The 22,958-nt window shown below is 40.1% G+C and overlaps 1 protein-coding gene across 1 annotated transcript in view; it reads left to right on the top strand.

Moving 5' to 3' along the window:
* Positions 1–22,958, top strand: part of ITGA9 (integrin subunit alpha 9) — a 953,395-nt gene that overhangs the window by 647,040 nt on the left and 283,397 nt on the right. Inside the window, exons 20-22 of the mRNA XM_070726333.1 lie at positions 635–714; positions 21,882–21,965; positions 22,508–22,616. Coding sequence (XP_070582434.1) covers positions 635–714; positions 21,882–21,965; positions 22,508–22,616 — 273 coding nt within the window. The remainder of the gene's footprint in view (positions 1–634; positions 715–21,881; positions 21,966–22,507; positions 22,617–22,958) is intronic.

Genomic DNA, 22,958 nt, shown 5'->3' with positions numbered 1-22,958 from the left:
GCTCACCAAATGACATGTCAGTGATAAATATTTTCAGTATACCAACTACTAACATATTAATGAGTATATTCAGATTTCACTAGATGATTGTAAAATCCAGATTACATTATTTATTTATCCAAAACAATTCAAAGATGAACCTCACAGCTGAAGCACAATGGCCTTGATAGGCTTACAAAATTAGTCCTTTTAGTATGTCAACTAAATGACAGCAACAGCAATCATCTTTCTGTGCGAGAAGCCAGCAGGAAAGGTAAAATCTAATGCTCCTATTGTGCTTTTGAATGATTCTATTTTATACTATTTGTGTGCAATGATTGAATTCAACTGGCAAATCCTTTGCTGACCTCTATTTACATATGTAAATTTACAATAGAATACAGCTGTGTGTCAGTCCTTGTGTTTATTATGCCTAGTCAGAGTGGGACAGTTGGGCATGTACACAGAAAGATAACATGATTTCTCATCTTTGAAAATGTATAGAAATTTCAAATCTGGAATATGACTAAATAATGTTGAATATATATTTTTGGAAAAAATGCAATGATGCAGTGAAAGTAAGATATTCAAATAGAAATCATGCTTATTCGAATATCCACAATGTGCTAAATATTGCTTTCTGGGTTTTTTTTAGTGTGAATTCAGTATTATTTTTGACACAAGCCATTTGTCTGGTGAAGAAGAAATTCTTTCATTCCTTGTATCTGCTCAGAGGTAATACAGATTTCACATTCAGTTTCCATTGTTGTGGTACATTGGGATTATGTCTATGACCTAACACATGACTTGTTTACATTCTTAGGATTGGAAAACAAATGCATAGCCTCAGAAGTGAAATTAATACATGGCAATTAAGGAAAAGTCTATCAGTGTCATCTGCAGTAGATTCACATTAAAAATAAATGCCACTTTAGTACTCCAAGCAATTCCGCTGTAGTAGTCACAATCCTAAAACCTTCCCAGAAAAACTAAGATGAAAGTTCCCAGATTTCTCAACTTGTATAGACAAGCAGAAAATGCTGGCTGTGACAACCCAAAGTCATCTGGACAACAATGCAGTATAAAACTATTTTGAGGATACAGTATTATGTAAAATTAAAATAGCATCTTTGTCAGAGGTTGTTGCAAAAAATTAAATCCAGCAAGCACAGACAGACAGACTAATGCAGCAGGATTCATTTACTTCTTTATATGCGGAAGGCAAGAGTTTGCTGTATATAAATTTCCAAAGCATGCTTAACATCTAAAAGATGCAACTGTTTTTCAATTTCACTATTGGGAAGGGACAAAATACAGTGGTACCTCTACCTAAGAACGCCTCTACTTAAGAACTTTTCTAGATAAGAACTGGGTGTTCAAGATTTTTTTGCCTCTTCTTAAGAACTATTTTCTACTTAAGAACCCGAGCCCGGAAAAAGTTCCCAGGAAATTTGAGAGCAGCACAAAGGCCCAGCCAGTTTCCTTCCATTTCCCCTTTAATCCCGGCCATCTCAAGCTTTTCTGGGCTGCCAGAAGAGCCTTTCGGTGCTGCTTAAAGAGGCTTTGGTGGTCCAGAGCGAATGAAGCATTTTTCTTTCTCTGGGCGCTTGGAAAGGAAATAAACCTCTGCCAGCACCCAGAGAAAAGAAAGGCTCTCTTTGCTCGGGGCAGCACAGAATGAACGGAGTGTTTTCCTTTCTCTGGGTGCTTGGAGAGAGAATGAACCACTTTGCTGTGATGACTGCCTCGCACTGCCTCCCACACACCTGGCCTCAGGTTGCCTCCCAGAGCATCTGGGTGCGGAAAGGTAAAAGGGGGCACTTTGCCCCAGCTGGATCAACTAGGTTTCGGCCAAACTGAGGAGTCACCCTAGTGAAGGAAAGGCACTGGCTACAAAGCGAGTGAGCAAGAGAAGAGGGGAGCCCTTCAGCATGGGAAAGAAGAGGAAGCAGGTAGCAATAGCAGCAGCAACCACTTTTCAGTCAAAGGAGTGGGAGGTTGCCCCCTCTCACCTGCCTGGGTTTCTCTCTCTGGTGCAGTGTATGGGAGGCAGCCTCACCCCAGGTGTATGGGAGGCACATACTATTCCTCACTGCCTCAGAGTCCCCCCCCCTTTTTTTTTAAAGCCTTAAACTTTTGGATTTTTTTGATTCCCCTCACCTCACGTTCTTCCTTTGGCAGTGACTGTACTACTCCTCTTCTTCCTCCTCCTCCTCCCACCCAAATTCTGAGCTTTTATTTCTTTCCCAATGGGTTTGCACACATTATTTGCTTTTACATTGATTCCTATGGGAAAAATTGCTTCGACTTACAAACTTTTCTACGTAAGAACCTGGTCATGGTCAGTTAAGTTCTTAAGTAGAGGTACCACTGTACAGGCAAAACAATTTCCTGTGCTCTGTGAAATTATTCATTTGGGGCACAAAGGTCAGGTCCAATTTGAGGACCATACGATCCTGATTAAATATACAGTGCTCAGACTTTACTGATAGAGCAGCTAGTTCTGATATATAGTGTGCAGATATTAGCGCCACTAAAAATACTACTTTGTAAGTTAAATCCCCCAAGGACACTGATTCTAAGGGTTTCAATGGGGCCCTGGTAAGTGTGGAAAGGACCTTGGATAAGTCACATGTAGGTAACCTATATATAATTGGGGATGTTAACACCCATTGCAAATACTTCTTGATTAGGGGATGTGCTGAAAGTGAGTCAAGGGCCCCACAGGACAACACAGTGGACATAGCTGCTATCTGGCATCGAAGTGTATTGGGTGTGAGACCCTTAGCTAAACTCTGTTTGAGGAATTGCAATACATTAATTATGGACAGATCCAGTGGACAATATGACTTTTGATAACACCAATCATAAAAAATCCGCCGTGGTGGAATATATCCTTCCAGTATATGGTCTCCTGGATACCACCTTACTTGTATGATGTCCTCCGGGACCTTCCAACATTTAAGAGTGAGCCGCTTAAGTTCCAGGCAGTCAGTTGCAACCAATGTAGATCTGGATGCTGCAAGTGACCACTCTGTCAGAGGGATACTCATAAGTGGGCAGACTGACATTGACACCAGATCAGCATACCAGGATCTCCTGGACCAGTACGGGGCTAGAAGTATAACTTGGGCTTTTTCCTCCAAAACCTTTCTTATCACCGTGGGTATCAATGGCAATGGAGGGAATGCATATAGTGTCATTTTGGTCAGATGCTCTGAAAAGCGTATGTTTAGTCTGCCCCCTGTGTTTTGTACCTTGTTATAAACCTTGGTAATTTTGTATGGGTTGGATTTGCAAACAGACCTAATACTGGTAGTCTGAAGAAGAAGTGTTTGTATATATCCATATGTCTTAGAGGTCTGGCTTTACTTGCATGGAACCTTATCTTTGTGTTTGGATGACTGTTATTCCTTATGGCCCTTGGGCTTAGTGGAAGATGCTGTGGCATTTACTTTGATTGGGGAATGATGCCTGATGTGGTATGGAGATGCAAGTGACTTGCCCTCCATTCCCCTATCTGAACCAATTTCTGATGCGAAAATCAGTTGATAAATTGGCAACAGTTGCAAACCGGCTGTAAAAATGGAGCCAATGTCAGCTGGTAATTCAGGCACCTTGTTCTCTGTCAATTAGTAATGCTGGCGACCAGCAAATTGCTTGTCCGCTGTAATTTATTTATTTTATTTATTTATTTATTTATTTTGTCCAATACACAATGAGGGTTTTAGTGGGTATATATCTATATACACATAGTAAAATACATGATGAAGGTTATAGAGGAGATACTCATAGTAAAATATATCTAAGAAATAATAGAAAAGAAGGTATAGTAATAGAACATATCAATGAAAGAATAGAAGAAGAGATATAGGAATAGAAGAAAGGTATAGGAGATATAGGAGAGTAATAGGACAGGGGACGGAAGGCACTCTAGTGCAGAGGTCCCCAACCGCCGGTCCGCGGACCGGGACCGGGCCGTTGGGGCTTTTCAGCCGGTCCGTGGCGCCAGGGCCCCCTCGGCCATTCCGCACCACCAGCGGCGCTCCCCCCGCCAGCCAGCCAAGCCCCGCGCCCGCCGGAACCGGCTCCTCGCTCTCCCCCCGCCGCCCGCCGCGTTTGCAGGAGGTGGGAAGGGTTGGGCGGCCCGCCAAGGCCAGGAGGGATGCCGCTGCCCCCCCTTCCCTCTCTCCGCCCGCCGCTGCGCCTCCTTGACGCCGAGAGGAAATGCCGGCAAAGGCTTTCCTCAGCGGAGGCCGGCGAAGGTGATATTGAATGTCGGGGGAGAACGGGCGGTTGCACGCGCTCCCTATCTCCCTGCTAGCCCACTCGGAATATTCAAAATAAGAAAAACCTTTGCCGGCGAAGGCTTTTCTTATTTTGAATATTCCGAGTGGGCTAGCAGGGGGATAGGGAGCGCGTGCAACCGCCCGTTCTCCCCCGACATTCAATATCACCTTCGCCGGCCCCGCCTCTCCTGCAAACCCCCTTGCTGAGAGCCCGGGGCGAAAGTGCTCTCGCAAAGGTGAGGCGGGCAGGGCGTGCGCGCGTCATCGCTGAGAAGAACGGAGAGAGAACGAGAGTGAGTGAGAGCAACAGACAGCAAGATAGAGAGAAAGTGAGAAAGAGAGAGTGAGAAAGGGGGGGAGAGAAAGAGATAGCAAGAGAGAGAACAAGAGAGAGAAAGAGCGTGAGAAAGAAAACAAGAAAGAGTGAGAGAGAGAGAAAGCAAAAGAGACAGAAAGAAAACAAGAGAGAGAAAGTGAGAAGAAGAGAGAGAAAGAGGGGGAGAGAGAGAGAAAGAGAGAGGGGGGAGAGAGAGAGGGAGAGGGAGAAAGAGAGAGGGAGAGGGGGGAGAGATAGCAAGAGAGGGAGAGAGGGAAAGGGGGAGAGAGGGGGGAGAGAAAGAGAGAGGGAGAGAGAGAGGAGATAAAGGAAGAGGAGAGAGAGAAAGGAAGAGAAATAAAGAAAGAGGGATAGAAAGACAGAGAGAGTGAGAGATGCTCAGTGAACCTTTCTTTGAAGTTGCCTTTCTTTCTTTCTCTTTCTTGCTTTCTTTCTTGCTCTTTTTCTTTCTCTCTTTTACCTTCCCTTCCTCTATTTCTTCTTTTCTTTCTCCTTCCTACCTTCTTCCCTTACTCTCCCCTTTCATAAGTTTCCTTGCTTCCTTCCTCTGTTCCTGTCCCTTCCCCCTTTCTTTCTTTCTTTCTTTCTTTCTTTCCTTCCTTTCCTCCCTCCATTTCTTGCTTTCCTTTTCCTTCCTCCCTTCTTTCCTCCCTCATTCCCTTCTTTCACTCCTTCCTCTCTTACTCTCCCCTTTCACACCTTTCCTTGCTTCCTTTGCACCCTTCTTTTGTTCCTGTCCCTTCCCTCTTTCCTTCCTTCCTTCCCACCCTCCGTCCATTCATTCACCCATTCCTCTCTTGATCGCCCCTTTTACGGCGCCGCTGACAGCTAGCTCCCCCCCCCCCCACCGGGCCATGGAAAACTGGTCTAGCTTAAAGCCGGTCCCTGGTGCAAAAAAGGTTGGGGACCTCTGCTCTAGTGCACTTGTACTCGCCCCTTACTGACCTCTTAGGAATCTGGATAGGTCAACCGTAGATAATCTAAGAGTAAAGTGTTGGGGGTTTGGGGATGACACTATGGAGTCCGGTAATGAGTTCCACGCTTCAACAACTCGGTTACTGAAGTCATATTTTTTACAGTCAAGTTTGGAGCGGTTAATATTAAGTTTAAATCTGTTGTGTGCTCTTGTGTTGTTGTGGTTGAAGCTGAAGTAGTCGCCGACAGGCAGGACGTTGCAGCATATGATCTTGTGGGCAATACTTAGATCTTGTTTAAGGCGTCTTAGTTCTAAACTTTCTAGGCCCAGGATTGAAAGTCTAATCTTGTAGGGTATTCTATTTCGAGTGGAGGAGTGAAGGGCTCTTCTGGTGAAGTATCTTTGGACATTTTCAAGGGTGTTAATGTCTGAGATGCGATATGGGTTCCAAACAGATGAACTGTATTCAAGGATGGGTCTAGCAAAAGTTTTGTAAGCTCTGGTAAGTAGTGTGAGATTGCCAGAGCAGAAGCTACGTAGGATTAGGTTTACAACTCTTGAAGCCTTCTTGGCTATATTGTTGCAGTGGGCTTTGGCACTTAAATCTTTTGTTATTAGTATACCAAGGTCTTTAACATAGTGGGGATTATCTGTGATAATTTGATTATTCAGTTCGTATTTGGAGTTCAGATTCTTCTTCCCAATGTGTAGGACAGAGCATTTGCTAGTTGAGATTTGGAGTTGCCATGTGTTAGACCACTCAGAAACAGCATCAAGGTCTTTTTGGAGAGTAGTTGTGTTATCGGTGGTGTTGAAGAGTTTTACATCATTGGCGAAGAGGACACAGTTGCTTGTGATGTAATCGCAAAGGTCATTGATGTAGAGAATGAAGAGTGTTGGTCCCAGTACACTACCTTGGGGAACACCACTTTTAACTGGGTCGGGGGTGGATATGGTGCTTCCTATTTTGACCACTTGTTGTCTGTTTGGCAGGAATGCTGTAATCCAACTATGGAGAGATCCTGAGATGCCATAGGATTTGAGTTTTAGGAGTAGTTTGTCGTGGACCACTGAACCAAAGGCTTTGCAGAAGTCAATATAAATTGCATCTATAGATTTCCCTTGATCTAGATGAGTTGTCCATATATTTTTGCAGTGGAGGAGCTGCAAGTTGCAGGATAGTTTTTTTCTGAAACCAAATTGTTTGATAGAGAGCAAATTATTAGTTTCTAGATGGAGAATAATTGATTTGTTTATAATGGATTCCATGACTTTGCATGGGACGCAGCATAGTGAAATTGGTCTGTAGTTATTGACAAGAGGGGGGTCTCCTTTTTTAAAGATGGGGATGACCATTGCTTTCAACCATAGCTTAGGAAGTGTGCTGGTTCTGAAGGATTTTTCAAAAATTATGGTTAGTGGTTCAGCTATGGCAGAAGAGAGCTTTTTTAGGAAGTAAGCACATAGACCATCTGGTCTGACTGATAGAGAAGGTTTAAGGTCACGTAATGCTTTTTCAACTCGGTCTTCAGTGATTTTCCCCTTTTTCAGTGCCACTGTGGCACACTTATCCAGGCCAAATTTCATGCTGATGTCATTGCTGAAGATTTGCACAGTGTTGGTCAGTGACTGTATCTCAGTTTCTGATTTTCTGTACAACTTCAGGTCATTCATATACAGCAGGTGTGAAATTTTCAATGAATTCCTAGTAGTTTGGTAACCTAGGTTTGTTTTCTGTAGGATGAGTGCCAGCAGGATTATAGCGATGATGAATAGCAATGGGGACAAAGAGTCCCCCTGGAAGATGCTCCTTCTGATGTTGATCAGTCCATAGCTTTCCTTCCCAACAAAAAGCTCAGTCTTCCAATATTTCATTGCCTTTTCTATGAATTTCCTAATGTTTTCTTTGACTCCAATGATTTCCAGGCATTTTATGATCCATCTGTGTGGCAATGAGTCAAAGGCTTTCTTGTAGTCAATCCAGGTCATGTATAGGTTTGTTTTCCTGTTCTTACAGTTCTCCAAAATCATTTTATCAGTTATGAGGTGGTCTTTCGTACCTCTGCTTCATCTTTTATTGCCCTTATCTGTTGGGATCTCTTCACTTTTACATTGTTGTATAAATACTATTGTTACTGCAATCAATACATGTAAAATCAAATATACCTTCCTTTTTATCCTTTATTGATATAATGCTGAACAAAAAATGTCTCTGGTTTTAAACCAATATGTTGTTTTATCATTTTTATAGACATGTATGTATTTTTTCCAATATGTTTTCACTTTTCAACATGTGCACCACATATGATAGTATGAACCAGGTGTCTGATGATATTTCCAACATTTTGCAGATTTATCCTTAAACAATTTTGCTAACCTTGAGGGCGGAAAATGCCATTTATAAAATATTTTATAAAGATTTTATTTGTATGCAGTAGACATTGTTATTTTATAATATCTATCCCATAATTTCTGCCATTTATCAAACTCAATCAAATAGCCAAAGTATTTAGTCCATACTATCACTGTCTCTTTTACTTGTTCCTCTTCCATCTTAATACTTAACAAGTAGCTTTATATTTTCTTTATTAATTTTTATCTGTCCCTGTTAATATCTGATCCAATTCTGTTAATTTTTATGCAAATCAAACATTTTAACATCCTTCTCATATCTGGTATCTGCACATATGACCACCATGTTATCTCAATCCCTTGCTCACTTAGTTCCTGCTTTGTTTTAAGTTCCCCTTTTCATTTAAAACTTCTTTATATCTGGTAACATTCTTTATATCAATAACATTCGGGTAGATCAGTACCACCATTGTGGAAAGCCAGACCGGTATTTTCAAATAATGTTGTTCTTTAATTTTTTTCTATACTAATAATAATGCATTCCTAATATAGTTCCTTTGGAAATAGCTATGTGTTTTGTTTCTTCCATACACTAAAAAAACCATGCTAACCTAATTCATGAACATGTCCCACTGTTGGATAATCTTATTTAGAAGCCAGATGAATTTAATTTGATACTGAGGTTTATGCAAATAGTAGTTCTCCTCCCCACCCCATCTCAGGTTTTCCTTATCCTACTATCCTATTTCTTCTGAGTGTGGCAGCAATAAATGTTTTTGTGCTCTGGGGGATATTGTAAAGTCTGCTAAAGAGAGAGTTTGAACCAACTCTCTCCATTTAATATAGAGGCCTCATAATGGGTGCATAATGATTTGGCAGGGAGTATGTTGAAAACCCTAGTAGACAGTGCACACATCTTATTATTTTAAGCTATGAAATAGTAGTCCTATCTGCAAATAGACCCAGGAAATGAGGAGAATCACATAGGAATGATCATTGCTCTGTTTGATGAAATTTTGATCTTGGGTTCCTAAATCAGTCTACTGTTTTTATTTTGTTTCTTTATCATATTGAAAGTAGTTGCATAAAAGGAGACAGTTTTGCATTTCCTCTATTTTTACCTAGTATAAAATTCACATGTCCCCATCTTTAAAGATAAAAAGCTAGGCAGCTATATAGAACATCTTTTCAAATCAGGTACTGATGTTAGGCAACCTTATGAATTATTTACCTCAATACTTCCATAAATAAATATTTGCATGTTGAATTTTTTATCTTTGGATTCTAGCCCACTTTTTATTTATAAGTAACAATTAACAAAAGCCTGACAAAATGCACAAATAAACATTTCATTTTTAATTGTATTATAAAAAACAGTACACTTTGTCAGAGTTCCAATTACCCTTTAAGTTTAAATCAGAGTCCAAGGCAAGGACTTCCTCAAACTTCCAATTTATTCTCTTGGCACATCTCTGGGGATACCTGAATCTGATTTCCCCAGATTTTCTACTTCCAGTTTACAGATCATTCTCCTGCCCCACACCCACGAATTCATCACAAGGACCACTAATCTTCTGCCACTGGGTCCATACACAACCATCTTCTTCTGGCCCAGTGCTTACAAAAGATGACCTTGAAACTCTAAAAGGAATTTATTTTGTCTACTTCTAACTCCTCATGCAACTGCCCCTCCCAACTTCCCCCAACTTCCCCTTTCTTTCTTTCTTTCTTTCTTTCTTTCTTTCTTTCTTTCTTTCTTTCTTCTTTCCTTATTTATTTGACTTATATGCCATCCCGCTCCATGGACTCAGAGAGGCTTACAACGTTTTGATAGAAAAGGTACAATATATAAAACATTTCACATCGAACAATCACATGCATACTATTACATCCAATACATTCACTGGGCAGAGGCTGGGGTATAGTGACCCTAGACATGATGACATAAGTGCATTTTCAGGTTCTTACAAAAGGCAAGGAGGGTGGGGGCAGTGCGAATCTTTGGGGGGAGCTGATTCCTGAGGTCCAGGGCCCCCACAGAGAAGGCTCTTCCCCTAGGTCCCGCCAGCTGACTTTGTCTGGCTGATAGGACCCTGAGGAGATCAACTCTGTGGGACCTGACCAGACACTGGTACCGGTCTCAGAGATAATATGGTCCTATGCCATGTAGGGCTTTATAGGTCATAACCAACACTTAGAATTTTGTCTGGAAACCAATCGGGAGTCAATGCAGTCCACGGAGTGATGGTGAGACATGGGCATACCTTGGAAGGCCCATAACCGCTTGCACGGCTGCATTTTGGATGATTTGAAGTTTCAAAAACTCTTCAAAGGTAGCCCCATGTAGAGAGCATTGATAAGGACATGAGTGACTGTAAGCAAAGACTCCCTGTCCAAATAGGGCCGCAACTGGTGCACCAGAAGGCCCTGAGTAAATGCCCCCCCTCGCCACAAAAAAGCCGACAGATGGTGTTCTAAAGTCAGCTGTGAATTGAAGAGGACACCCAAGTTGTGGGCCCTCTCTGAGGGGGTCAATAATTCCCCACCAGGATAATGGATGGACAGATGGACGTGTCTTTGGGAGATAGTACCCACAGCCACTCCATCTTGTGTGGATTGAGCTTGAGCCTGTTGGCACCCATCCAGACCCTCATAGCCTCCAGACACCGGCACATTACTTCCACTGCTTCACTGAGTGGACATGGGGTGGAAATGTACAGCTGAGTATCATCAGCGTACTGGTGGTAACTTACCCTGTGCCCTTGGATGATCTCACCCAGCAGCTTCATGTAGATATTAAATAGCAGGGAGGAGAAGACCAACCCCTGAGGAACCCCACAACATTCACAGGTAGTCGACTTCTGACCCCCCTCTAACACCAACTGCGACCGACCGGAGAGGTAGGAGGAGAACCACCATAAATCGGTGCCACCCACTCCCAGCCCCTCCAGTCAGTGCAGAAGGATACCATGATTGATGGTATCGAAAGCTGCTGAGAGGTCAAGAAGCACCAGGACAGAGGATAAATCCCTGTCCCGGGCCTGCCAGAGATAATCCATCCGCACGACCAAAGCAGTTTCTGTGCTGTAGCTGGGTCTGAATCCTGACTGAATCCTGACTGTCGATAATCAGCTTCTTCCAAGGACCGCTGGAGCTGGAGCGACACCACCTTCTCAACAATCTTCCCCATAAAGGGAAGGTTGGAGACAGGATGATAGTTATTAATTACGGCTGGGTCCTGGGAAGGCTTCTTGAGGAGGGGGTGCACAAGTGCCTCCTTGTAGGGAGCAGGGAAGGACCCCTCCCTCAGAGAAGCATTGATCATCTCCTGGAGCCAGCTCTGTGTCACCTCCCTACTAGCCGAGACCAGCCAGGAAGGACGCAGGTCCAATAAGCAGGTGGTGGAACTCACAACTCCAATGGCCTTGTCACTTCATCAGGTGTCACCAGGTCAAACATGGACTAGGATGGCCCCTGTCACCTCGACTGACTCATTATCATCCGACTATGCATTCCAACTGGAGTCAAGATCAGTCTGGATCTGAGCAATTTTATCTGAGAAAACTAGTTAAATGCCTCAGCACTACTCTGCAAGGGTTTCTCAACTCCCCCCTGATTAAGGAGGGAGTGAGTCACCCTAAACAGGGCGCCTGGGTTGGATTCCGCAGACGCAATCAGGCCAACATTATATGCACAGCTTGTCGACTTGATTGCCTCTTTGTAAATCTTAATATGAGCTTTTACAACTGTTCGGTCTGATTCGGATCTGGTTTTCCTCCAATGCTTTTCTAGACTTCTCTTCTGGTGTTTCATTCCATGGAGCTCCTCAGTAAACCAGGGTCTGTTGCCACAGAGAGGTCGCAAAGGCACAATTTGGTCTAGACCCTCCATTACAGCCGTATTCCAGGCTGCAGCAAGAGACTCTGCCGAACTGTGTGCAAGCGAATCTGGCAGAACCCCAAGCGCCCTTTGAAAACCTTCTGAATCCATCAGGCATCTGGGGCAGAACCTCCTAATTGGTTCTGCCTCCCTGCGGGGAAGGATTGGGGCCTTAAAATCAAGCCGCAATAGAAAATGATCTGACCATGACAAAGGCAACATTTCTAAGCCCCTCAGATCATTACTCAGCTGTCCCGAGAGGAATACGATGTTGAGAGTGTGCCCCCCCTCTTGGGATGGGCCCTGAATTACATGGGTCAGGTCCATGGTTGCCATGGTGGCCATGAATTCCTGCGCCAACCCAGAGGCTTCACAAAATAAAGATTAAAATCCCCCAAGACAATAAGTCTGGGGGACTCCACTGCCAGCCTGGCTACCTCCTCGAGTAGCGCAGGGCTGTTGACACACAGCTGGGAGGCAGGTATGTGAGCAACAAGTCCTCCTGTACCCCTAGGTCCAACCTCATAAGAAGGGACTCAACCTGCATTCTCAGGGACAGCGAGCCTACGCAGCTTGATGGTTTTCCTGCCTATAATTGCCACTCCTCCCCCGCTTCCCTGGGGTCATGGCTGGTGCCACACCTGCAACCCAGTTGGGCACATTTCCGAGATAGGAACTCCTCCCTCTGGGCCCAGCCAGATCTCAGTCACACATGCCAGGTCTGCCTCCTCATCCAGGAGTAAGTCTTGGATGAGGGGAGCTTTATTTACAGCAGACCTGGAATTGAGCAGCAACAGCCTGATCCCAGGGTCTGGATTTCGCTTGTCACCAGCACCCTGAGCTGAGTTTATGGGGCTGGAACAGGGGATTGCTTTTAAGCAGCGAATTCTTGTTCCCCGGGAACAGCCTACCCTATGTCTCCCACCATATCTGCCTCTCCCCAGCGGGACTGGAATATTCTGGCCCTCTGCGATCCCAGAGATAGGCTCCCCCACTTCTCCTGCCTCCAGGTTGTCAGGCCATACATCCCAGACATCCTCTCCTTCCAATCATATTCAACATTCATCTTAAAATTTATCCCCTTAATATAATTAAAAACAAGAATTATATCAGCCAATAAATAGTATCCCATCACAATTACACTCACTGTCATGACACATACACATGGTCAGTCACACTTAATTCCCCCTCCCACTCCTACAATAAAATAAAACTAATGATATACCTAAAAAAATATTAAAAATTATGTAAACCCCCAATATAAAAATTGTTAACCAGAATCTCCGAAGGGTATATATCACAATCACAATAAATAGAGATTAATAAAGCAGCTACAATCACCCTTGGGATGATGCAAGCAGACCTAGGGGACCCATAGTAAGTAAAAGATGCTCCCAGTAAGCCTCCTAAGGCACCGCCCAGGTCATAGCGGCTCTCATCTGCCGTTACGCTGGGCATCTTGGTGTTCTATGGCATTTTGGGCATTTTTAACCAGAAGCCAGCAGCCCCCTCCAGCATGCTCCCAGTAAGCCTCCTCGGGCACTGCCCAGGTCACAGTGACTCTCAACCGCTGTTACGCTGGAGAGGACAAAATAAAATAAGGAGGTAGACTTTAAAGAGCAATTTTAAACCTTAAATAATTCAAATTGAAAATGAAAAACCAAATGGATCTGTTTTTTCAGACAAATAAGAAAGATACAAGCTGCTAAAATTTATGGGACATAGCTGAAGTTTACATGAGAGGTGTTGCAATTGCTTACATGGACAGGGAAAATAAAATTAAAAAGCAGTGACAAAGAAATTTAGAAAACTTAGTAGAGCCAAAATAAAACTAGAGAATGAACCACAAAGATGTGAATTGAAACAACAAATAGATCCAATTAAATATAAGATGAATACTATTGAAAAGGAAGAATTGGCACAGCAAATAAAATGCACCAAACAAAATTTCTATGAAAATCTGAATAAACTGGGGAGATGGTTGGCCTATAAGGATAGAAGAATAATTAGTAAACTGTATAACGAAGAGGGAAATATTATGTACCAAAATGAAGAGAAGAAAATTGTGGCCTATGAATTTTACAAGAAATTATATGAAGACAAAGAATGGAAAGCCGAAATACCGAAAATTCTAGAAGAGATCAAAAACTTGTTAAATAAAGAGATAACACCCTCAGAACTATCAGATGCAATCAAGAAACAAATAACAAAGCCCCAGGTCTGGATGCTTTGCCAGCAGAAATATATAAAATTCTACAAAAATCTTTAGGTCCAATATTAATAGAAGTATTTAATGAAGTCCTAAAAAATGTTAAATATCTGTCTCATGGGAAGAATCAATTATCACATTATAAGTATGTTCAAAGCAATCTATTCCAAACAGGTAGCCAAAGTAATAAATGGAGAAATTTGAAAGTTTCCAAATTCAAAAAGGCACAAAACAAACTTACCCAGTATTCCCATTAATATTTGTATTGTCATTGGAGGTAATAATTAAAACAATTCGGAAAGATGATCAAATCAAAGAATTAGAGTAATATTTAAAATGCAAACTTGAAGATGCCAGACAATTTTATGAAACAAGTGGAATACGTAAATTTGAACAACTAACGCTGGAAATATCTGCAAGAAAAGAGGAAGAGACTGGTGGCACCGCCCAAGGGAAGGAGGAACAACAAGGAGCAAGAAGGAAACAACCACAGCGCGAATCTAAAGATCCCAAGAAATACTATAAATGACAGCATCAGAGGATTTGAAAATCTTCTCAGTAAATGTTAATGGACTAAATGAACCGAGGAAAAGGATTCAAATATTTTCTAAACTTAGAAAACAAAAAGCACAAATTGTGATTTTACAAGAAGTACATATTAAAAAGACTAATAGAAAACTATTATTAAATTCTAAAATTGAAATATTTGTACCAGTTTGGCGGATCAAAACAAAAAGAGGAATTGCAATATACATTGAAAATTCAATAAACTCCAAACAATTATATGCAGATCAGGAGGGCAGAATACTAATTGTACAGGTAAACACAGACACCAAACCTCTTGTCATTGTCTCTATTTATGCTCCGAATGAAAACCAACTGAAATTTTATAAACAATTACATCAAAAGATAAATGAATTAAACATTGAAAATATGATTATAATTGGCGACTTTAATGCAATTTCTAATAGACCATTAGACCATTCCGGGAAGAAAAAAGATAAAAAAAAGAAAAACATTTTGCCAACTACCTTTCAGAAAATGAGATCAGAGTTATTATTAAATGATATTTGGAGGGAAAGACATCCTTTAACTAGACAATATACCTTTTATTCCAATCCCCATAATATTTGGACAAGAATAGATATGGCCTGGGCTTCTAAAATAACTGGAGAACAAATTAGAGAAATTGAGATTGACACAAATATATGGGCCGACCATAGCCCTATAGTGATATACTGGAAAAATAATAAGAGACAAGTGAATTGGCAGATGAATAGGAACATTATAAGAGATAAGCAATATAAGGAATGGATAGAAAAAGAATTGGATTTTTTTTTTTAAAAATTAATAAAAACTCAGAGACCTCTTTTCAAAACTTATGGGATACAGCTAAAGCATATATTAGAGGATTAACAATTTCCTATACAGCAAAGAAAAATAAAGAACAGAAGATACAATATGAACAATTGATCAGTGAATTAAAACAACTGGAACTAGTATCACAACATAATTCTAAAGAATATGAGATTAAAAGAGAAATGGAATTAATTAAACATAAAATTAAGCTTATTGAACCAAAGCAAATAGCAGAAAAAATTAAAAAGGCCAAACAGCAATACTTTGAACATGCTAATAAACCAGGAAGATGGCTTGCATATAAACTAAGGAAGTATAAACAATCAAAAATAATTAAGGAACTGGTAGACAATAAAGGTACGAAAAAATATAGAACTGATGAAAAAGCAAGAATAGTACAAGACTTTTATAAAGAATTATATAAGAAAGAGGAAATTAAAGAAGATGAAATTTTAAAATATTTGAATTCAGTAGATTTACCACAATTAATGGAAGAACAACAAGCAAGACTAAATAGCCTAATTACAATACAAGAATTCCAGACAACCATTAAAAAACAAAAGAATAACAAAGCAACTGGGCTGGACGCTATACCGGCTAAATGGTACAAAATAGAAAGTGAAGTAATAATAAACAACATGTTGGAAATTTTTAATGAAAGTTTAATGGATGATAAAATTCCAAAATCATGGTCAGAATTGTTAATAACATTAATTAATAAGTCTGGGACAGATAAAGATAAAATACAAAATTATAGACCTATATCATTATTAAATGTTGACTATAAAATATTTACCTCAATCTACGCAGAAAGACTTAAAAAGATTTTAGGAGAGATAATACACCAAGATCTAAATGGATTTTTACCGGGCAGGCAAATAAAAAACAATCTTAGAATGATTATTAATTTGTTAGAAGATTATGAACAATATCCAGGAAAACAAATGTCACTAATGTTTTTAGATGCCAAAAAAGCATTCGACAATGTAGATTGGACATTTATTAAGATGCAATTAAATAAAATGAGATTTGGTACAAAATTTTGTGAATTTTATAGATGCTATATATTCTAAACAAACAACTAAAATTATATTAAACAATGAACAAGTGGAAAAATTTGAATTTTTTAAAGGAGTGAGACAAGGATGTCTGATATCACCTTTACTGTTTATTTATCCCTTGAAGCATTATTAATTAAGATTAGGGCAAATCGCAAAATACAAGGATTAACTGTTGGGAAAGAATCATATAAAATTCAAGCATACGCTGATGACTTGACTTTTATAATAGAAAATCCACTGACAACATTACCAATTTTGATTGATACAATAGAAGAATATGGCAAGGTAGCAGGATTAAAAATTAATAAAAATAAGACTCAACTTATAGTTAAAAATATGACAGATATGCAGGAAAGAAGATTAGAAATTATCACAGATATGAAGATAGTAAAGAAAGTAAAATATCTGGGAATCTGGATTACATCCAAAACTATATCATTAAAAAATGATAATTATATAAGAGTAATTGAAGAAATTAAACAAGACTTAGAAATTTGGAATAGTTTAAAATTATCTTTTATGGGAAGAATAGCAACCATCAAAATGAATGTATTACCTAAGATATTGTTCCTATTTCAAGTATTACCTATAAATCCAGGGGGAATTTTTTTTAAAGATTTAACAACAATTGGTAAAAAATTTATATGGCAGGGTAAGAAGGCAAGAATAAAGTTAAGCATATTAGAAGATATAAAGGAAAGCCATGGTTTTTCCTTGCCCAATTGGAAATTATATTATAAGGCAGCCGCATTAACTTGGATAAAGGAATGGGTGACATTAGAAAATAGAAGAATATTAAATTTGGAAGGGCACGACTTGATGCTTGGATGGCATGCCTTTCTTTGGTATGATAAAGATAGGACACACTCTTATTTTAAAAGGCATACAATAAGAAAGTACTTATTAGAAGTTTGGAAAGATATCAAGAAAGATCACTTTTTAACAGTGCCAGAATGGATATCTCCACTAGAGGCGATTTTCCACCCTAATTTGATGCAGGATAGAAGGATACCAAAGTATAAAGAATTATTAGATGAACAAATGAAACTTAAAACAAGATATAATTTGCAAGAGGAAGGGCTCAAACTAGATTGGTGGCAATATATACAGATACAGTCGAAATTTCAAAGAGACAGTAAAACATATATATTTAATAAGAGTAAAAATTTTCTAAGTAGTTTATTAATTACAAACCAAAAGAAATTAATAGGGAAAGCATATAAATATATGATTGAATATAAAAATATAGATTTGACGCTAAAAGGTAATATGATAAAATGGTGCCAAAATATTGGTAAAGAATTTGATGTAGAGACATGGGAGAAAGTATGGATTACAAATTGGAAAATGATGAAATCAGTATCTTTAAAAGGAAACCAAATTAAGATGTTTTATAGGTGGCATCTCCCACCAAATAGAATTGCCAAAATGTTTCCAAACACATCCCCAAAATGCTCGAAATGCAAAAAGGAAATAGGTTCCTTCTATCATCAATGGTGGACCTGCAATAAAGTCAAGACATATTAGAAAATGATAGAAAAAATGTTAAAAGAGATTACATTACAAGAGATAGAAAATACCCCAGAATTTTATTTGTTAGGCATAACTAAGCAGAAATATAAAAAAGATATTTTTTATTTAGTTGTACATATTTTAACAGTGGCCAGGATAGTTTACGCACAAAATTGGAAGGGGGAAAGTATCCCCAAAAAAGAAAACGTAGTTTAAAAAAATTGGATTGTGCAGAGATGGATATGATGCCAAGAAGGCTGAATGACCAAGAAAAATCTGACTTTTATATTATCTGGAATATAGTTTATAAGTGGATAGATAAAAATAAAAATAAAAACTAAATGTTATGAGAAATGTATGAATATATTGAAATGGCTTTAGATTTTTTTTCTTTTGATTAATTCAATTTTATGTTTATTAGAATATATAAACAAAATTCTTCTTTTCATCTAGATTAATATGTTGATTTAATGAACTAAGAATATATTCTTTTTCTGTATTTAAAATTAACTTCTAAGAAGAGAGGGGTAATTGTAACCTCTACTAAATGTTTAAACGTTTGTATGTCTGTGTCTTTTTTTAATGAAAAAATCAATAAAGTTTATTATAAAAACAAATAAAATGCAAACTTTTGTAGATGACTGATTTTTATAATGGAAGAGTACTTACAATCAGGGATTCAATTAACAACAAGGTGTGCCACATGACAAATAAATCAGTTGAAGTGACTGGGGCCCCTACTTGTCCATCTGTCTGGGAAGAGTTTGATCGGGTGACACCTGATGAAGTGGACAAGGCCATTGGAGCTGTGAGTTCCGCCACCTGCTTACTGGATCCGTGTCCCTCCTGGCTGGCCCTCAGCAGTCAGGATTCAGGCCTGGCTACAGCATGGAAACTGCTTTGGTCGCATTGATGGATGATCTCTGGTGGGCCCGGGACAGGGGTTTATCCTGTGTCCTCGTGTTCCTTGACCTCTCAGCGGCTTTTGATACCATCGACCATGGTATCCTTCTGCGCCGGCTGGAGGGGTTGGGAGTGGGAGGCACTGTCCTTCAGTGGTTCTCCTCCTACCTCTCCGGTCGGTCGCAGTCGGGGTGAGTGGGGGGGGCAGAGGTCAACCTCTAGGCTTCTCCCTTGTGGGGTGCCTCAGGGGTCAGTCCTCTCCCCCCTGCTATTTAATATCTACATTAAACCACTGGGCGAGATCATCCAAGGGCATGGGGTGAGGTATCATTAGTACGCTGATGATACCTAGCTGTAGATCTCCACCCCATGTCCAGTCAACGAAGCAGTGGAAGGGATGTGCCGGTGCCTGGAGGCTGTTAGGGTCTGGATGGATGTCAACAGACTCAAACGAAATCCTGATAAGATGGAGTGGCTGTGGGTTTTGCCTTCCAAGGACAATTCCATCTATCCATCCATCACCCTGGGGGGGAATTACTGTCCACAACTTGGGCATCCTCCTCGATCCACAGCTTACATTAGAGAACCATCTTTCAGATGTGGTGAGGCGGGCGTTTGCCCAGGTTCACCTGGTGCACCAGTTGCAGCCCTAGCTGGACCGGGAGTCACTACTCACAGTCACTCATGCCCTCATCACCTCGAGGTTCGACTACTGTAATGCTCTCTACATGGGGCTACCTTTGAAGAGTGTTCGGAAACTTCAGATCATGCAGAATGCAGCTGCGAGAGCAATCCCAAAGTATGTCCATGTTACACCAACACTCCACAGTTTGCGTTGGTTGCCAATCAGTTTCTGGTTAAAATTCAAAGTGTTGGCTATGACCTCTAAAGCCCTTCATGGCATCAGGCCAGAATATCTCCGAGACCGCCTTCTGCCACATGAATCCCAGCGATCAGTTAGGTCCCACAGAGTGGGCCTTCTCCGGGTCCCAGTGATGAAACAATGTCATCTGGCGGGACCCAGGGAAAGAGCCTTCTCTGCGGTGGCCCTGACCCTCTGGAAGCAACCTCCCCGGAGATTAGGATTGCCCCCACCCTCCTTGCCTTTCACAAACTCCTTAAAACCCACTTCTGCTGTCAGGCATGGGAAAATTGATTCCCTTGGGCCGTTTCTGTTTTATGTATGATTTGTCTTAGATGTATGATTGTTTTATATATTAAGGGTTTTAAATTGTTTTTTACTATTGGATTTGTACTGTTTTTCTGTTGTGAGCTGCTCCGAGTCTCCGGAGAGGGGTGGCATACAAATCTAATAAATAATAATAATAATAATTGAGCAGATTAAAATTGATTTGGACAGATGGACAAACTTACAGTTTTCTTCCCTGGGAAGAATCACATGTGCTATCCAAAATACTATTCCTATTTCAGTGCATACCATGAGCTGGGGTGGCACAGCAGGTAGAGGGCTGTACTGCAGGCCACTGAAGCTGACTGTAGATGTGAAGGTCAGCGGTTCAAATCTCATCACCGGTTCAAGGTTGACTCAGCCTTCCATCCTTCCGAGGTGGGTAAAATGAGAACCCGTTTGGGTCAAAATTAAGCAACAAAATTAGATGCAAATCCTGATTTGGATATCAACATTGAAAATGTACATACATCCAAAGTTCATGCAACTAGGAAAAGTAATAACGGAGAGGAGAGTTGAAGTCAAGGAAAAATCTTCAGGAAGAAGGTATAGAACTATAATCATGGGAATATCTTCAATTGCAGTCACGGTACAGGAAAGGCAAAAAAGACAAAAAGGATAAAAACAGAGTTGACAGAATTAGATAAAATATTATTAGGAACAGAAGATAAAATTATTTTTAAAATGTACCACTACCTTCTAGAACAGGTGATATATGAAGAACAAATCAAGGAAACTATGCTAACATGGAGCAGGAATTTCAGCTACAGCATTGATTTACATATTTGACAGGAACTATGGGAAAGAAACAGGAAACACACTAGCCACTTCATCCAAGGAAAATCTTTATAAGATGTTCTAAAGGTGTCATTTACCACCCACCAGGTTAAATGGGTCCAAATCTTTCACCGATGTATTGGAAATGAAAACTAATACCAGGTACTTATTACTACATGTGGTGGGAATGTCCGAAAGGCCATGACTTTTGGAATAGGATAAAACAATGGTTGGAAGAAATATTAATGTTGAAGATAGAGCTAAAACCCAAACTTTTCCTATTGGGTATTACTATAGATAAATATGATAAGGGAACAATATCTTAATGTTGCATATCTTGACTGCTGCTAGACTGGTTTTTGCACAAAAATAGAACAAAGAAACCCCATCAGAGGAAGACATATTACATAAAATACTGTCTTGTGCTGAAATGGTGAGGCTTACAATGGAATTGAAAGATAAAGAATGAATTGGAATACTTTGAAATCTACCACAACCCATAGCCTCCAGTTCCACTGCGTTACCATCGCTTTCCATGCTTCTCTCTGCATTGCTTCCAGGACCTGCTTCACTCTGCTGCTGGCTCTTTTTTCAGTTATGCTGCCTCTGCTCTTGGTTCCTCGACCATGTAGCTCCCATTTGCGCTGTTTCTCCTAGCAAACAGGACTGCCTGAATGGCCTAGTCACCTGACACTATCCTGTGACTCTGGGCAACTGTATTAAATTGTAATCCCTATGACTTCTCTATCTTTGGACAAGCTGGCTAATTGGGGAAATCTGGACTATTATCTCTCTGTCCATTTGGAGTGGGAAGAGAGTACTTAATCCAATTGATCCAGCTAATGACCACTTAAAGATTCCCTGTCCTGGTTGATATGAAAGTCGGTATACTACAGTGTCTAAGATGCTGGTGAAGTACCAGGAAGAGTTAAGTTAAAATTCACCCTTAACCATAAAAGCTAACTATCCCAAAGTGACTTGGGCTAGTTACTCTCTTCCAATACAATTTAACTCAAAGTTCTTTGGCTGGGAGGAATAGAAGGGAATTGTATGAATATTATAATGAGCTCCTAGATGAAAAGACTCCGTAGTATATAATATCTTCTCTTGTTTTTGCAGTAGGAACTTGGAACACAATCTTCAGGACAATTCTCTCATGTTGACAGTTCCCCTGATGCATGAAGTGGATTCATCCATCACTGGGTACAAAAATGATCATTTTTTCTTTTGTTTATAAACAAGGGTAGGGATAGAATATCTCCAAGTACTTTCTCAAACATTAATACTACTGTTGTCCTTCTCATAGAAAGATAATGGACTAAGAGATGATTTCTGAGGTTGAGTTAAATATTTTGGGTGAGGTCCACTAGACAAGGGGTCCCTAAACATGGCAACTTCAAAACTTGTGGACTTCAACTCCAAGAATTCTCCAGCCATCACTGGCTGGTGAATTCAGGGAATTGAAGTTCACAAGTCTTAAAGTTGCCAAGTTTGAAGACCTCTGCACTAGACCAAGGCTTAGGTGAAATGTTCTGGGATAATAAGTCAAAAGGAGGTCATGTTGTAGGCCTATTTCTTAATTTTCCATAACTATGCTTATGTTTGTTTCTCTGTTATGTGATAACAGTACTTAGCAAAAAGATATCAAATTTCAAAAAAACTATTAGGAGAAGAACTAATTTGTGCAATTATATAAAATGAGGTCATAATCACATTCTTATATGTTCTGTCTTTTCCTTCTTCAGAACAGTGTCCCCCAGTTTTTTTATTTATGGTGAATCAGTGGCAGCATCTCAGTTTACAAAGCTGGAAGATTTTGAGTGTCATTTCCAGGACTTAAATTTTACTCTTCAGGTAAACGAACTATGCAGCAGAGCCATGTTTGCTAGTGGGTTTATCAATATTCCTGGGATTTTGCTAGATATAATGAAAAAAGCCAATGCATGTTTGTTCTTTGCTTCAGTACAATAAACGGTCTAGAACTCTCTGGTCCTTTTGAAATGTCTTTTTAAAAAGTCAGGCCTACATTCTGTCTTTGATTGGCATGCTGTACAGAGGCCATAATAAAGGGGGGGGGGGGGGGAATTGCCACCAGAACAAAGAAAAAAAGATTTTGGCCTAAAGAAAAAAAAATGAAAAATTAAGTATTTGCAACTGCTAAATATTCCTTCAACAAGAAGCAGGTTTATTAAACTT

This window comes from Erythrolamprus reginae, chromosome Z (assembly GCF_031021105.1).
Source record: "Erythrolamprus reginae isolate rEryReg1 chromosome Z, rEryReg1.hap1, whole genome shotgun sequence".
In the NCBI taxonomy this organism is placed as follows: Eukaryota; Metazoa; Chordata; class Lepidosauria; order Squamata; family Dipsadidae; genus Erythrolamprus; species Erythrolamprus reginae.
The sequence above is the reverse complement of the archived record's forward strand: the minus strand, read 5'-3'. Positions and strand labels throughout refer to the sequence as shown.